General features: G+C 33.8%; 2 protein-coding genes across 3 annotated transcripts in view; one reads left to right on the top strand and one right to left on the bottom strand.

The window, feature by feature from the left end:
* LOC115442894 (eukaryotic translation initiation factor 4 gamma 3) overlaps positions 1-5,175 on the bottom strand; it is a 58,090-nt gene extending 52,915 nt beyond the window's left edge. For both annotated transcript variants that reach the window (XM_030168094.2, XM_030168095.2), the window contains exon 1: positions 4,618-5,175. In XM_030168094.2, the coding sequence (XP_030023954.2) occupies positions 4,618-4,673 (56 nt within the window). In that variant the 5' untranslated portion in view covers positions 4,674-5,175. The remainder of the gene's footprint in view (positions 1-4,617) is intronic.
* Positions 5,176-5,191: 16 nt separating this feature from the next.
* Positions 5,192-8,854, top strand: LOC115451553. Its single transcript, XM_030179902.2, has 2 exons — positions 5,192-5,647; positions 6,725-8,854. Exons 1-2 carry the CDS (start codon positions 5,394-5,396, stop codon positions 8,430-8,432), a joined length of 1,962 nt encoding a protein of 653 aa, XP_030035762.2. The 5' UTR covers positions 5,192-5,393; the 3' UTR covers positions 8,433-8,854.
* The last annotated feature ends 7,868 nt before the right edge of the window (positions 8,855-16,722 follow it).

Here is a 16,722-nt window from a genome sequence, read left to right as displayed (position 1 = left end):
CCTAACTGATTTAGACGAAATTTGGTATGGGTACAGTTTGAGACTCAGGAAACAACATAGGCTACTTTCTATCCCGGGAAAATATAAAGCGTGACTTTCATAACGGAAAATTTGTCCCAGAAAAATGAATAACGCGGACAGAGCCCAAAAATAACAGTCCCATAAATGAAAAAAAATTACCTATTTTTCAAATTATTCTATTCACAACACATCATTTACGCAATATTCCTTCATAACAAATATAACTATGCAAAAGTATATTGGACCCTACACAGTTACAACTGCCACATTATTACGTCAAGAACAATAATTATTATTTTAGATTTCCTGGATATTTGAATTGAATATAGAATATTTTGCATAAAAAAGGTGATGTTTACAGCATATTATTTTAATATTACTTCTACCTAGCTGGCTAGCATCTAGCTAGTAATAATCATATGTTACATTTCAAGTATTTGTAATTTATGTCAATAAAATATCAAGTTATTATATACCCTGCTCATTCATCATAAGATAAAGATATCAGAGGGGTTAATATAGAATATAAAATAATTATATTAATTGTTAATAGCAGCCTTAGCAATGTTCGTAATCGTAACTTTGAATATGCCAAATTTTTATTTTTATTTACATCACCATTTTAGCATCACACGGGATGGAACTTTCAAACAATTTTTTCTTGATGCTCCCCAAATTTACATAATTAGACTATCTGTTATCTCGCAAACAGTTAAGATTTTTATGAAGTCTTTTTATATTTTAAATAATCACAATAATCCATATTGATATTTATAACTACAAGACTACAGTTTTTTGAGAATAACAAAACACTGAACTAAATAAACAGCAGCTACTGATAAAATTTACTATGTATGTAAATAATTGACCATCATACAAAACTAAGGCAGCAGATGTATTGCAGAGCTACGTAATTCATATGGATTCCGGTATGATTTGAAATCAACCCATAAGGATAATATAAGAGAGAAACAGAAACGGTTATGGTGAAATTTGAGTTGGAGATATATTGAATACTGAGAAAAAAAATATTAATGCTAATTTGTGATTTTTTTTTTATAAAGTGATTGTAAATATCTTTTTGGATGAAATAAATCATAAATTTATGGGTCTGCCCCCAAACAGTACATTAACGATTCCCTATTTACTAATACATATTAATCACAGGATTTCGTAATAAACTGGTTAAATAAAGTGTTATATTTATACAAAATATTATTTTTGTTGTCACAATGTAGTAGATCGAGAGCTATTAAAACATTTTGGGAAGGGGTTTGAAACAATTTAAACATTATCAAAATCTTTTTCTAGTATTTTTCTGAATACGATAAGGCAGACTTGGCTAAAGATTTGCAGGCTTAACCTTAATTTAAAAAAAAAAACTATTTTTTTTCGTAATATTTCAGAATTTACTATTTAAAGTGTAAAAAAATAATAACCCTATTTTTTTTATCTGGGTCCCCAACCTTTGCCAAGTATTACAAAATATATTTCAAAAAGTTAATCATTTTTTTATGTACTGCATGAATGTTTTGTAAAAAACAATATTCTTAGCCAAGGTCAAAATCTGTTAATTTTCAGAAAAATTGACCCACTGTGCCGTACACACAAGAATGAAGGCATATTATTTTAATCATGTGCGCAAACAAAATTAAAGAATTTAGACTTTACATAATGAATTAATAAATGAAAGGCAATGGCCTTACCTCAGAAGAATCCAATTACTGGTCAAAGTAGAAGTGATTGTGGCTGTGGTGAAGTAGAAGTAACATAAGCAATTACAAAAAATATTTAAAAATAACTAAACCTAATAACAACAAGCTTTATAATCTAGTAATTTGTTAGAATAACTTAACTAGTATGTCTAGTTATTTTAGTAATTGGGTTCTTAAGTGTATAGTCTTGGTACTTAGCCTAGCAGTACACAAAACAAAATAATCCCTATCACAGACAGTGGCAATCATACATTCTCATCACACAAAAAAGAATCACTCAAAATCACAATAATTTTCTCTGTTAATGTAATAATTTCATTAAAGAAATAAACCATTAATTATTAAGAGTAATAGTGATTTTCTAATTATTAATTGAATAAGGTGAGTTAAGATATTGTCAAATAAAACATTTATCTTAATCTCAAATAAGTAACACAATAAATTATTGTTCTCATAATAATTCAATTCTAGATACCCACATAATTAAAGGCAACTAGGTTCAACTAGAAAACCACATTGTAACTAATAACACATTTGACTGTCATATATAATAAATAGCTTTTTGAAGGGCTTTTATTGATACCCATATTATTATCACATATTTTTTTTTTATTGACATGTACCATATTATAACCTACACCACAGCTACAATTAATATTGCTCAGTATAATTATTTAACCTTTTCATATTTGTTAGATTCCTTATGCTTGACTGTCAAAGAAATATGGACACACATATACTCTTATAACATTACATCCTATCTAGGGCAGCCAATTAAACCTCTCTTTCATCAACAAATATGTATTATTATCATGTTTTCAGTGTTTATATAAATGTAATTAATATACATAGCCCTTATCCATTAATTCTATTAACTTCTCATTAACATTAAGGATGTTCATTTATATTTATTTAATACATTGGTTTTCAAAATTTGGAGTAAAATAACTTTAGATATAGTATAGACTCAATTATCTCGGATCAGTTATATGGATTCACAATTACCCAGATTGCCAACTGTCAGACAACACATTGTCCTATCTTATCTAGGCCCTAGAAACAGCTTAGTGGTTCTAAAAACAAAAATGCTGAACACCAAAAGTTTACTACAATTGAAACATATTTGCGAAACCTACACCAAAATTGAAGACAAAAAATAATTGTATGCATCAAATGACAAAATTATGAAATATTTACAAGAGCTTCTGTTCATAATTCAACTATCTGAATGCTTTATGACAAGAAGTCTGTTTAATTGCAAATTCACTATATGATAGAAACTGACTAAGTTAAGTGCATCAAAAATCTCTATCTGTATTCTGGATTCAGGTTAAAGACTATAGATTTTGTCGAAATTTAATTAGGTATGTACTCAGTGTCATAATAAATTCTTGCACACATAAGGCATGTTTTTAGCCCCTCTATATTGAATAATCATTGCCAATTTTGTATAGGGAAGATGCCATATTTATATTTTTTCATTGTATTCGAATATATTTCATGTAGAATATATCACAAGTATATTAAAAAATCAAAATATATTTTTTCTCCATAAGCATTCATAAATGCAGGTTTTGAATTTTGAGATATTTTTTGATTAAATACATTAACATTACTGTAAACTAATAAAAAAAGGACAATCCAACAACATTAGGTGGTCATAACTATGCCACCTATATTGCGAGACAAAATTTTACAATCCTGTCACCACTAACTCTCAGGAGTTTTCTGGAGTCTACTTTTATAAACCCAACTTCTATTTTCATTCATGAAAAAAACAATTAATATCCACCATTAAAGAATGTTTACCTTTACAACTATAATCTTAAAAAGCTGTCATAACAGCTATAATTGTCCCTAGATGCTGTTCAATGGATTCAAACATTCTTGTTGATTTTACTTTCAACTTATAACTATTATTGTTAAAAATTAATATTGCTTAAAAAAAAGTTGCACTGGCCCTACTTTTATGATTTTTCTTTACATTTTAGTCTATATTGATAACTATTATATATCAGCATCTTCCCTATTAACCATGATTTCTTTTGCATAAATAACAAATTCATGGATTAACAAGTGTTTTTTAATAGAATGAGTTAGTTTTTAAATTAGATCAATTTAATAAGATCCTAATCTTTATGGCTTGCATGTAGAGCAAAGAGATTTCAAAATAAATACAGATATTTTTTTATTATTAATGTAAGAATTTCGCAAGAATGCTTGGTAAAAAAGAGTAACTCGCTTTGCTCTACATTAAATAATAAAATTAAGGGTAAACTTGTGCTATGACCAACATAAGCACATTCTCTATATAGTACTATGATGAAATATAGTACCTGTCAAAAATGATCTAGTAATATAAATATCAATGCTGTATTGGATTGGCAAACTGTTAGCCATGACACTACACATATTATGGTAATCAGTAATACTGATAGTAGAAAGTGATGTTTGGAAACCTCCTTGTTTTTGTGAAATATGATGACTGTGTTTACTAAATGATATCAAATCGAACACCTTTCCCTCGTAATTTCAAGTGGTATCCAGTCATCCTTAAAAAGGGATAACATAATATGATACACTTGCAATACTTGCATATGTACAAGAATGATATTATTGTTATTTTCAGGCATGTCTTAGTAAACAACAAAAATGTGCACATGTCACAGAGCGTATTATGATGACGTCTAGCGTTATTGGTAACATTTTTTTGTCGTATTTTACATTAATCTGTGGAGAAAAACAACACAAAATGTACACAAATACAATTTACATTACAATACACAATTATTCGCAATTGCGGCATAACCAGATGCTGAAGTGGCGTATATTACGTAAATATAATGATAATAGCACAGTAAACACCATTTGAAAAGGATACGGTACGGGCCCGCGCTGACTCGGCGCCAACGGCACCTGATTCCCGTTGCCACTCATATTCTTGGCAGCATAGGTATCGGGACACGTACACCACTCAAGGTGGCACGTAAAATCGCCCTAACCGATTGTAGGACACATCCGGCACTTATGTAGACGATACCGATGTCAGATTGACAAGTCACAGTATTTAATTTGTACCCTTAGAAAACAACGTTTCTTGCAAAAACATTGTACACCACTTGAAAAATCACAATATTTATTTCCAGGAAAACGACAATAGCATCACTAGAAAAAAGATCCAGTCACTAAACAAACGACAGTACAAAATGGCGGATGTTAACCAAACCAATAAACAAACGTGACTGTCACTGAAAGAATCCGAAATTTGAGGTTTAGATTATGAAATTTAAACTTTAACGTTATTGATCATTTAATTTAAATAGAAAATATAAAATTTTTAATTAAATTATGTCCGTATGTATTTTTTAAAATCTCAAAACTGTCATTCAATCGTTTAAGTCCCCGAATCTATTCACGTCATATAGGTACATGTACCTATGCAAATTGCAATTTGAGGCCTATAAAATCAAAGGCAGCTAAACGCCATAATGTCGTAAAATGAGTTAACTATGGCGTCATCTAGTTTAATTAGTTGGACACGTTTTAGTGTATTCATTTTACTAACAAATGCAGCTAAGTCCCTAGAAAATTCAGTTCTAAAATCGATATTGGCATCAAAGACAGCTACATGCCAACCAGTAAGAATCAAATACAGCTATGAGTTACGCCTGCCAATCAGAGAGCAAGATTTCGGAGAATCAGCATGGCCGCCGCTATACAATTCATGCGAATGCGTCGTCCAGTTTTTGGCGTTATTCTTGTGTTTGTATTGAATTACGTGACAATTCTTTTGCTAAAATTCGAATTTGGAGAGCCATGGAGGTCCTTGTAACAAGAGCAAGTGCGGGCAAGGCTCGTAAAAGAACAAGAAACCCCGAGAATTGGAAAGCTAATATTGCTAAGAAGAAAAGGTTAGTGATGTATTACACGTTTTTAGTTCCAAATACCAACTATTAGAATATTATTTTAATACTGCAATAAACAAATACCATATACATACATACAAATTACGCCTGTTTCCCATAGGAAAGAAAATTACCATTTTAATAATCTATTTTGCCAATAATATTCTGCGTCTTAGTCAAGTGTTTTTTAGCCGTGGTGACTTCCCGCGTATTCATTTAATAAATCTTATAAACAGACTGGGCGCAGAGAGCGTTATCAAATCTTGTTTTAACAATATTCGAACCAACATAGATGTGCCTAGTCTTGTGAAATACCTGTTATCGACTACCTATCTATTAGGCACATCTATGTTGGTTCGAATATTGTTACATCAAGAGTTGTACGAGTCACGGAGGAGCAATTCCTTGGTGGGATTAAGCACATTGACTCCGTTTGGAATGTTTTTCTGTTGGACGACCAGCTCTTAGCCAGGGGATACCCGCTTGAGGGCTTGCGAGAGGTTTCTCTTTGCACGCGTATAAACTTATAGCAGTCGCCCCTCTTGTAAACGTGGAGATGGTGCTTTGTTTCGTTGCGTTCAATCATCACCGCCAACTTAGGCCGGTCGTCGATGATTTTTTCAATTAATTTAGCCATTTGTTTATCTTTCTCTATCATCAGGGAAATCAACTTTGGAAATTTGGTTATGACTGATTTGCGAAGAAACGTACGCGCCCGTTTTCCTGATGGTGGGCAGCACTTCCTCGTAAACGAGGCGCATAAACTGTTCTGCTTGCGATTTGTTTGAGCGCGCTAGTAGAGCGTAGATACCGGGTTCTGATACAAAACCATCTCTTGATGCCAACTTGTTCCATGGACATTTCTATTCATCTGGAACAATTCTATAAGCTTTTAACATTCTCATAGGTCTTGGGCTAAGCAAACTCTTTCAGTTAACAATAAATATTATTGTCTTTGGTGATGTACGCCCAACATTTGAAATCACTGCCCTCGTCGCCGAGTTTGGCCAACAGAAATTGAAACGTTGCAAAGATATTATACTCGATGCTCTATTAAAGTACAGTAATTTTTCTATTTTACAGGTACATGCCAAAGAAAGCACCAGAACGAATAATCTGTTTACATAAAAATGAACACCTAAAATGTTCAAGTTTGACAATGACTGATATTATGAATTTCCACAGTTCGTTTTATTCCTCAAGTAAACGTAGTGAGCAAGATGCTTTGATACTGAAGTGCTGTAAAACGCAGAAGGTAAAAAGAAGGCGTCCTACCAAAAGCATAAGATTGGGTAGAGACTTCAATATCAAATATAGCGTTTTCAGAGCTCGCCATGACTGTATTCCTGTTTGCCAAAAAGCGTTTCTGAGTATACTTGGTATAACAAAATACCGAGTAGAGTACGCTTTAAAAAATTTATTTTATACAGGGGAAATTGCCAGAGAACGACGAGGGGGTAATCGTAAGATAAATAAATTTAAAGATCAGAAGGAGTCCATTCGAAATTATATTATGAAACTAAAATGTATCGAATCGCATTATTGTCGATCATCCTCTCAAGAACGCAAATACCTATCTAGTGACTTGAATATAAACAAGCTGTACAAAATGTTTAAAGACGAAAATCCTCAATCTGTTGTAAAACAATCATACTTCCGCCATATTTTTAATAGTGAATTTAATTTAGGTTTCGGTACCCCTAAGACTGATGTCTGCTCAACTTGTATTGAATTGAATGAGAGAATCAAAACAGAAAACGATCGAGTCAAGAAAAATGAGTTAATGACTGCACTGAGAGTGCATAAATTAAGAGCAAAGGCGTTCTTCAAAATGCTGCAGGAGCAAAAGGATGATATGATTACCTTTTCCTTTGATTGCCAGAAAAATTGTCCACTACCTCGAATTCCAGACCAAAGTGCTTACTACAGTCGACAATTTTACTTATATAATTTTACTATTGTGCAAGGATCCTCTAAAGACAAGCTTAATAAAAACACAACCTTTGCATACACCTGGACAGAAAACGAATTTGGTAAAACAGCAAATCAAATAGCATCAGCCGTGTATGATCGATTAAATAAAACTAATTTATCAGGTATCACCATCATACGCTTATTTGCCGACGGATGTGGTGGGCAAAACAAAAATAGCATAATGCTAAGTATGCTGTCTAAATGGTTATTAGAAAATGTCTCTGTCAAACGTATTGAAATAATATTTCCCGTAACAGGGCATAGTTTTATGCCCCCGGACAGATTCTTCGGCAATGTAGAAAGGGTTCTAAAGAAGCGAGAAGTAATCATCCAACCAGGAGAATACTGCGACATCATTTCAAGTAATGCGACGGTCACGAATCTAAGGGATATTATAATGTTAGACTTCAAAAGAGCCACTCAAGAGGTTTTTAAACCGACAGCGAAATGGCCATTCAAAATAACCCAATGCAAAAGATTCATTATAAAAAGATCGAAGATCTCAGGAAACACACTTATCCGCGGTGAACAGTTTTATAATTCAGATACAAATAAAGCCTTTAATGTCTGCAAAACTGGCAAAAATACAAGCATGCTTCAACCTACCATCATTTCAACGGGAGTGCCTGTGACGCAGGCAAAAATAACCGATGTTGAGAAATTATTGGCAAAACATTTTGGATTAGAATGGCAAGAAAGAGAAGATTTACAATTTTACTTAGGTATTATTAGAGGGCCATTTGTTGAAGGAAATCAAGATTTAGAAGAAAGTTTTTGTGAAGGAATAGCAGAAGAATCACCAGTCTTAAGAATATAATAAGAATAAAACAATACAAGCAATTATTTCACTTAATGGAAAATTTATTAAAATTTGTCACAAAATAATATAGTTGTTTTTACTTTATCGAACGTATAAGAACATCACTAATCCGAAGAACTTAAAATGGCGGCTGTTATTATCAAACTCAGTTATATCCAGTTACTCCGAATCAAAGACACCTATGTCCGATAGTTGGAATCAAAGACAGCTAAATGCTATTTTATTTCCACTCTATACTCAAATATAAAGGGAGTTTTATTATTTTAAATTCAGATTATTAGTAATATTATCATTTTTTATAAATCTTGATTAAAATATAGAATATTGTAACTACCTGAACAAAGTTATCGATTTTTGTAGCTTCCTGAATATTTGATAGACTTGGATTTAGCTGCCTTTGATTTTATAGGCCTCATTTATGCTGTTCCCGCTGCCCGCATGTCATTAATTTTTTTACGCGGTAAAAGACTAAGGAAGTTCATGATAGAGTTATTAATTTTGATTAAATCTACTTTCTAGAAAAGTTAATAGAATTTTAAATTATTCGCGAGGCATCTTATATGGATTTCATTAAATTATATGATTATTTAGCCTAAGATACTAAATTACTAGTTATAAACAATGTTGCCAGACGAATGGGCGCCCAATTTACGAAGTAGCAGTTTCCCAAATATGTAAAAATGTGAATCAATAAAGAAAGGTCCTTAATTATCCAAATTATTCGTATTAAAAGCAGTGGATAGTGGTACAAGTCGCTATTAATTCGACGAGGCTAGAGTGCCTAATTCTGCAGAAAGAAAAGGAACCAAAAACGGTCCCCAATCTTCCATTTATTCATGTAAAAGGTGGTAACGATACATTTTTTTGCTATTATAACGCAAGCCATTTGAATCGAAAAATCGGTTAATCTGGTAACACTAGTATTGAATTATGTCTGAGATTCTAAGAAATTGTATTTGAAGGAAGACGGGCTCAATGGACTTATCTCCAGAGCCGTAATAAATAAATTTAAAAAAAATGAAGTCTAAGATTATGACTCAGTTTATTGGTCTCTGCTCAGAACAATGACAAGCATAGAAGTCTGCATAGAAGTAACCTAGTTTATTGGTCTCTGGAAGTAACACCCTTAGAACAAGAACAAGCATAGAAGGAATCTAAATTACCCTCATATAATTATCCTATTTTTTCAAATAGGCCAAAACCGTTGAAAAGAACGAGACAAATATTATGTTGCTAAGGTCGGCTTGCGTACACTTTAAAATAATCAAATGGTTACCTTTGGTCATCTTTATGATGCCGAATTAAAAAGCAAATAAAATGTCAAATGTTCCAACTTGCCAATCTCAAAACAATGTCACAAACGCGCCCACACAATTTAGTTACGTTATACTTCAGCGCGTGCTTTTCAAAAGTGGCTACATGTTGTGTAATATTTTTGTTGTTAATTTTTTACACAGTGCTGTTTAAGTAAAATATAGCGCTAGGAACAAGCAATGGCCTGCATTATTGTGGGGTGTAAATCTCATTCTTCTCGTAAAGAAAATGAAACTGAAATCATCAGTATCCATCGGTGAGTAAACATAAAAACTAATATATTTGCTTAAACCCTGTACATAAGTGCAAAAAGTGTTATTAATTATACGTGATTATGCTGTAGTCATATTATAATCTGCTATTGGCCATTCGATCCAGTCATTATTATGTATTTTTCATTTTTACCAATTTACGTAGTCGTGTTCGACAGTGTTGTGCTGCATATTCTGTCAATAACATATATGTTAGTATAATATTGTAGTTTACTATTTTGCATAAATTGCCTTTTACTTTTAATATACGGTGGTGTAGTGGTAAAAGCCACTTGGAAACCGTGCGCGAAGGCTGGGGTCGAGGAAACTATCTGATTTTCATAGTGTGTTTCATACAATGTGTTTCATTGCAGATACCCCACAGGTGATGCTATGAGGCAAAAATGGATCATTGCCATAGCTCGTCCCAATTGGCATTGGAAAAAACAGCACCGTGTTTGCTCTAAGCATTTTGACAAAGTTTTATTTACATTGAAATAAGTTATCAAACATATGTGACATGAATGATACCGCTGTGTTTTAATTTTACTGTCCCATTTTAGTAGCTTCTGTCAAATCACACCTCTTGGGTATCTTTTAATCCCTAAGAAAGTCAGAAAAGAACAGAAGGCGTACTGGCTTTCTCCTAGACGAAATTCCGGCCGATTTCTTGTTTGTTACTTACAGCGGTTTCCATTCCTTCCGAAATTTCTAATATTTTCTAATTTAATAATCTAAATGCTAAACCATTTTTGTGTGAGTGACGTTCCGGAAGGCATGGAAACTGCTGTAAATAGCAAATGAAAATTGGACAAAATTTAGCTCGAAGAAAGCCGATAGTTCTATAGTTTATTGTAACTTAACAGCTTCTTAACGAGTGCTTTTATATACCCAGACTTCTTTTGGTACTTGAATACCAAATCAGGGTTTTGATATCTTTTTTTTAGCCTTTATCTAACATAGCAATTTGCAACGGTTTGTAGTTGACTGATCGAAAAGTGTTTATTTTAACAGGTCTGTGTATTTACCATAGCCGATAGACAAAGCATCTATCGATATCGATAAGATGTCAGAAGGGATCGCAACACAATTAAATTTCTTGCTGTCTAAGACAGAGTACACTCAAATGTCATAGTGTTACTTCTATGCTTGTCATTGTTCTGAGTAGTGTTACTTCTATGCTTGTCATTGTTCTGAGCTTGTTATTGTTCTGAGGTGTACGGTTAACGTCACGCTTGGCTTTTGTCTAGGCCCCTGAGCATTTTTATTATCTTACGGTTCTGAATACCAGCTCTTTGAGCCTTTAATTATTTATCTAATTATAGAGGTTTTAGGACGTTATTATGAAAAACAATTAAGGGGACCCAATGTTTGAAAGGAAATAAACGAAATCTCATTGCAAAATACACATAAAAATGAAATAATGAATTAACATTTTTATTCGAACAGCTTAGATAATAATAATAATATATAAATAAATAGATAGATTAAGGAAAATTGGAATTTATCCTTATATCTCTCAAATTATCCTAAACGAGCAGCATGACCCAACAGCTTTAAAAAAGATGGCAAACATATGTATCGCAAATACATAATATGTTTGCCATCTTCTTAATCTATACTTCTATACTATTATATAAAGCTGATGAAGAGTTTGTTTGTTTGTTTGTTTGAACGCGCTAATCTCAGGAATTACCGGTCCAAACCGAAAAATTATTTTTGCGTTGGATAGCTCTTTGTTCGTGGAGTGCTATAGGCTATATATCATCACGCTATACCCAATAGGAGCGGAGCAGTAATGGCTAATCTCAGGAACTACCGGTCCAAACTGAAAAATTCTTTTTGCGTTGGATAGCCCTTTGTTCGTGGAGTGCTATAGGCTATATATCATCACGCTATATTCAATAGGAGCGGAGCAGTAATGGCTAATCTCAGGAACTACCGATTCAAACTGAAAAATTCTTTTTGGGTTGAATAGTCCTTTGTTTGTGGAGTGCTCAAAGTCATATATCATCACGCTATGACTAATAGGAGCGGAGCAGTAATGGCTAATCTCAGGTACTACCGGTTTCAACTGAAAAATTCGTTTTGTGTTGGATAGCCCTTTATTTGTGGACCGCTATAAGCTATATATCATCACGCTATGACCAATAGGAGCGGAGCAGTAATGGCTAATCTCAGGAACTACCGGTTTGAACTGAAAAAATCTTTTTGTGTTGGATAGCCCTTTGTTCCTGGAGTGCTATAGGCCATATATCATCGCGCTATGACCAATAGGAGCGGAGCAGTAATGAAACATGTTGCAAAAACGGGGAAAATTATAAGTTTTGAGAGCTTCCGTTGCCTGCGCTGCGTAAACGGTTAAAGTTATGCAACAATGATGTATGACGGGATTGTTCCACTTTAAAAGTTCTAAAAATATATTATAAAACAAAGTCCCCCGCAGCATCTGTCTGTCTGAACGTGTTAAACTCAAAAACTACCCAACGTATTAAGATGAAATTTGGTATGGAGACAGTTTGAGACCCTGGGAAGAAGATAGGCTCCCGGGAAACTACTACTTTTATAACGGAAAACTTTAGCCTGAAAAACATTATAACGCGGGCGGAGCCGCGGGCAAAAGCTAGTGCTATATAAAAATGAATCCCTGTTTCCCTTGGTCACTGTTGGTCACGCCATCACACGTGAACGGCTGGATTTCACATTTTTTTTTTGTTGTTGTTGTGTTTGTTCTTGTCAGGAGAAGGTTCTTAAGAAAAAAAAAGAAATCCAAAAATTGTGCGGAAAATTAGAAAATATAAGAAAACTTAACGAAAATAATCATCGAACGAACGAAAGATTTTTATCCGTTTTTAACGACAAATAATAATATGCGTGAAGATCGGATTTCAGGGAATATAGGTGTTTCGAAAAATTTTAATAAACAAGTCACAAGATTTATTTCCTTTATGATACTATATAACTACAAAAGTAATTGAAAACAGTAAATACTAAATTAAAATTAGACAAATTCTTGCATGGGGTTAATCCGGATCTGCCAGGGAACGACGAAATACCGATATTCTGTTTGTTAGCACCGTAAACATTATTTATTTGTCGGAATCATTCATGCGAACTAGTGGAACGTAGGGAATAAGATGGGGTCGCAGGTAGTGTTGTCTAAGAACAAAAATTATAACACAATTGCAAGTTATTTCATTTATACGGTGTTACACCTCCTACGATCTTACCCCAACGCGCCTTATAGATCATTTAATTTTAATATTTATAATAATTTGGTATAAATTATGATTTAATTTGGAATGTTAACTAAACTTATTATACGATACGTATCCGCGAATACAGATTTTAAACGATCCAACGGGGCACATCCCTAAGACGTATTTTGGTAAAAAAAATTGTAGGTCGTTTAGTTACATAAATAACACAGGTAATACACCATGCGACTATTACAAAGATTGTTGTTCGATCTGGCCATGGCCCATGATAATTTGATTGCGCCACACTATCCACACCGTTGGTCGTTAACACGTTGTGCATTATAAAGCTAGATAAATAAGTGGGTAGTCATTGAATCGAATCAAATGCAAATAAACTTGAATCGAACTAACAGCAGAACTTTGGCTAATGGCTCGTCGTAATGGCGAAAAACAAATCAGTTGATGTAAAATTTTCGTTTAGTACTTCAACGTGGATAGGGCATAGACAACTCTACCTCATTAAATTATCATGAAAAATGTTCCTTATTAGAATAAAAGAATTTTCCTTTCTTTATCATCTTTTATTATTAATAATAATAATATCAGCCCTGTATTTTATACTTGCCCACTGCTGAGCACGGGCCTTCTCTACTACTGGAAGAGATTAAGGCCTTAGTCCACCACGCTGGCCTAGTAGACTTCACACACCTTCGAAATTCCTATAGAGAACTTCTCAGATGTGCGGGTTTCCTCACGATGTTTTTCTTCACCGTTAAAGCGAACGATAAATTCACAAAGAATACACATATGATTTTTTTAGAAAAGTCAGAGGTATGTGTGCCCTTGGGATTTGAACCTGCGGACATTCGTCTTGGCAGTCCGTTCCACACCCAACTAGGCTATCGCCGCTTTCATCTCTTATGAAATATAATATATATAATATAAGACGCGCATTTATAATTGTGTACTTTACCTCATCAAATAGCTCAAATTCAAATCTGATTTGACATATCTAACACGTATTCAAGCATCTTCCAGAATGGATTTGATTATGTATTTACGGCCGGTCGCCTGCCCGACCTTTAGGTTTCCCCATTTGGAGATCCATATCACTGTATTAAGTACCATAAACCAAAAAAATCAGTATTCATAATCCACAGCCCATATACCCTGTCTTCAACACTTGAGACTACTTAGTCCTGACGTACAATGCAATAATATCTTCTAACTACAATATTTAAATTACAGACTGAAAAGATTTCAGACATGGCTGTCTGATAGCAGTGGCGTGGACAAATACAGACGTGGGCATCAGCGAGGCCCCTTTTCTTTCGTTCCCAAGATCTATCCAATAAATTTATCTTACCAAACATGCTTTGTCACGACATACATATTTATCATAGTGAAAAATATAAATGTGCGATGGGTGATTATTGAAAAGCATATAGATTTGAAAAAGGTTTTATTAGAGTAATATTTTTTATTTACAAAAATACTTAATGTCCTTCGGCTTTATGCTTTACAGAAGCCCTCTAGTATTAATTTGTAATTTATTATTGCAGCTAAATCTGCTTCGTTCGAAATATTTTTTGTTAAATTTACATATAAAAGGGGATTTAAAATCTGTTGGCATCGTATCTAAAGAGGCCTTGCGAGGCCCCTTTAAGTGCAAGGCCGTGGGCAAGTGCCCACTTCACCCACGCCTAGCTACGCCACTGTCTGGTTGCTATCACCTATTTTGTCTTTGTAATCCTAATACATTTTTTTTTTACTTGATTTGGAATTCAGGCTACAAAATATACTATACCTACTCAATACAAACCTTATTAAACTTTTGTTATAAGTTCTAATTAGGTGACTATTTATTTTTGAGTACAAAATGGTGTACATATGACGGAACTCGTTGCGAAGTCTCATGATTTGTTACACAGGAACCGACGTAATTAGTCTACGATCAATTTTGGCGAAGCTATTTCGCAAGTAGTTTAGTGCAGGTTTTATGCTCGAAACTCTTTATTAACCGACTTCAAAAAAAGGAGGAGGTTATCAATTTGACGTGTTTTTTTTTGTATGTTTGTTACCTCAGATCTCGCTCATTTATGAACCGATTTGGAAAATTCTTTTTTTATTCGAAAGAATTTCTCTCCAGATTGGTCCCATAACATTTTTTTCAACATCGCTTGGGTAGTTTGGTTTTAAAATTAAAAAACTAGAATAATTATGTCGTCCAAGAAAACGAATTCGCGAATTTAGCTTTCCTGTGGCGTAGTTAGTTATGTTTTTGCATTGAGTTTGGTTGAGTGTACTTCTCACATACTTATACATATAGCATAACACCTTTTCCCCGTGTCATGGGTAGGCAGAGGCGTAACATTTCATCGCGACAGTCGTACTGTGTGTGAAACATATCAGTTGTTTTTGCGTTAGATTTGCTTGAATCTACTTCTTACATACATATATATAGCATCACAGCTTTTCCCCTTTTCAGGGGTAGGCAGAGGCGTAACATTTCATCGCGATAGTCGTACTGTGTGTGAAACATATCAGTTGTTTTTGCGTTAGATTTGCTTGAATCTGCTTCTTACATACATATATATAGCATCACAGCTTTTCCCCTTTTCAGGGGTAGGCAGAGGTGTAACATTTCAGCGCGATAGTCGTACTGCGTGCAAAACACATTAGTTATGTTTTTGTGTTGGGTTTAGTGGACTCTACTTCTTACATACATACATATATATAGCATCACACCTTTTCCCTTTTCCAGGGCAGGCAGAGATGTAACACCACAGCGCGATAGTTGTAGTAAGTATGATCCAAATATATCAGTTGTGTTTTTGCGTTAGGTTTGCTTGAATCTACTTCTTACATACATATATATAGCATTACACCTTTTCCCCTTTTCAGTGGTACTCAGAGGTGTAACTCCTCAGCGCGATAGTCGTATCGTGAGCGAAACACAACTATGCCATTGAGACGGTCTACTTTTTACTAACACAAAAAAGCAAAAAATAAAAATAATTTTAACAAAAAATTAAACCGCCTTCAGAAACCACTCAAAACCAAAAAAATATTTCACATAACAGTTATATATTGGATACCAATTTTGGAGTCGGTGCCTAATTAAAATTGCTAGTTAAGCTAGATAAATACACGAAAACAATGTGCTGCCAGCGTACAAAGTCAGCAAGTCAGATCGTCACCGGAGATGAACGCACCGCCGCAGCACAGCAAATGGAAGCTATTAAGGAAATATTTAAATTTGCTAACTGTACACTACCCAAATTCTTACCCTGTTACATATAGCTGGTCAAATGTGGGTACATTACACTCCCTGCCCCGAAAAAAGAGGAAAGAAAACGATGAAACACCATACATGTGCTTGGTATTACACCTTTCACTGTGTATGTTTGTTAGTAGTATATGCGAACCTACTCCTTTTAATTGTTTTGAAAGAAATGTAGCTCATAGATGGACTAAGCAACAAATATAGTTAATTAGCAATTTTAATTAGGCACCGACTCC

The sequence above is a fragment of the Manduca sexta genome, chromosome 27 (genome assembly GCF_014839805.1).
Source record: "Manduca sexta isolate Smith_Timp_Sample1 chromosome 27, JHU_Msex_v1.0, whole genome shotgun sequence".
NCBI lineage: Eukaryota > Metazoa > Arthropoda > Insecta > Lepidoptera > Sphingidae > Manduca > Manduca sexta.
This window is presented reverse-complemented; position numbering and strand designations above follow the sequence as displayed.

Bases quoted from the DNA above. Each gene is read 5' to 3' on its own strand.
- LOC115451553 (XM_030179902.2), top strand. From the start codon at position 5,394: ATGAGTTACGCCTGCCAATCAGAGAGCAAGATTTCGGAGAATCAGCAT. The intron at 5,648-6,724 runs GTTAGTGATGTA...TCTATTTTACAG, and splicing joins AATATTGCTAAGAAGAAAAG to GTACATGCCAAAGAAAGCAC.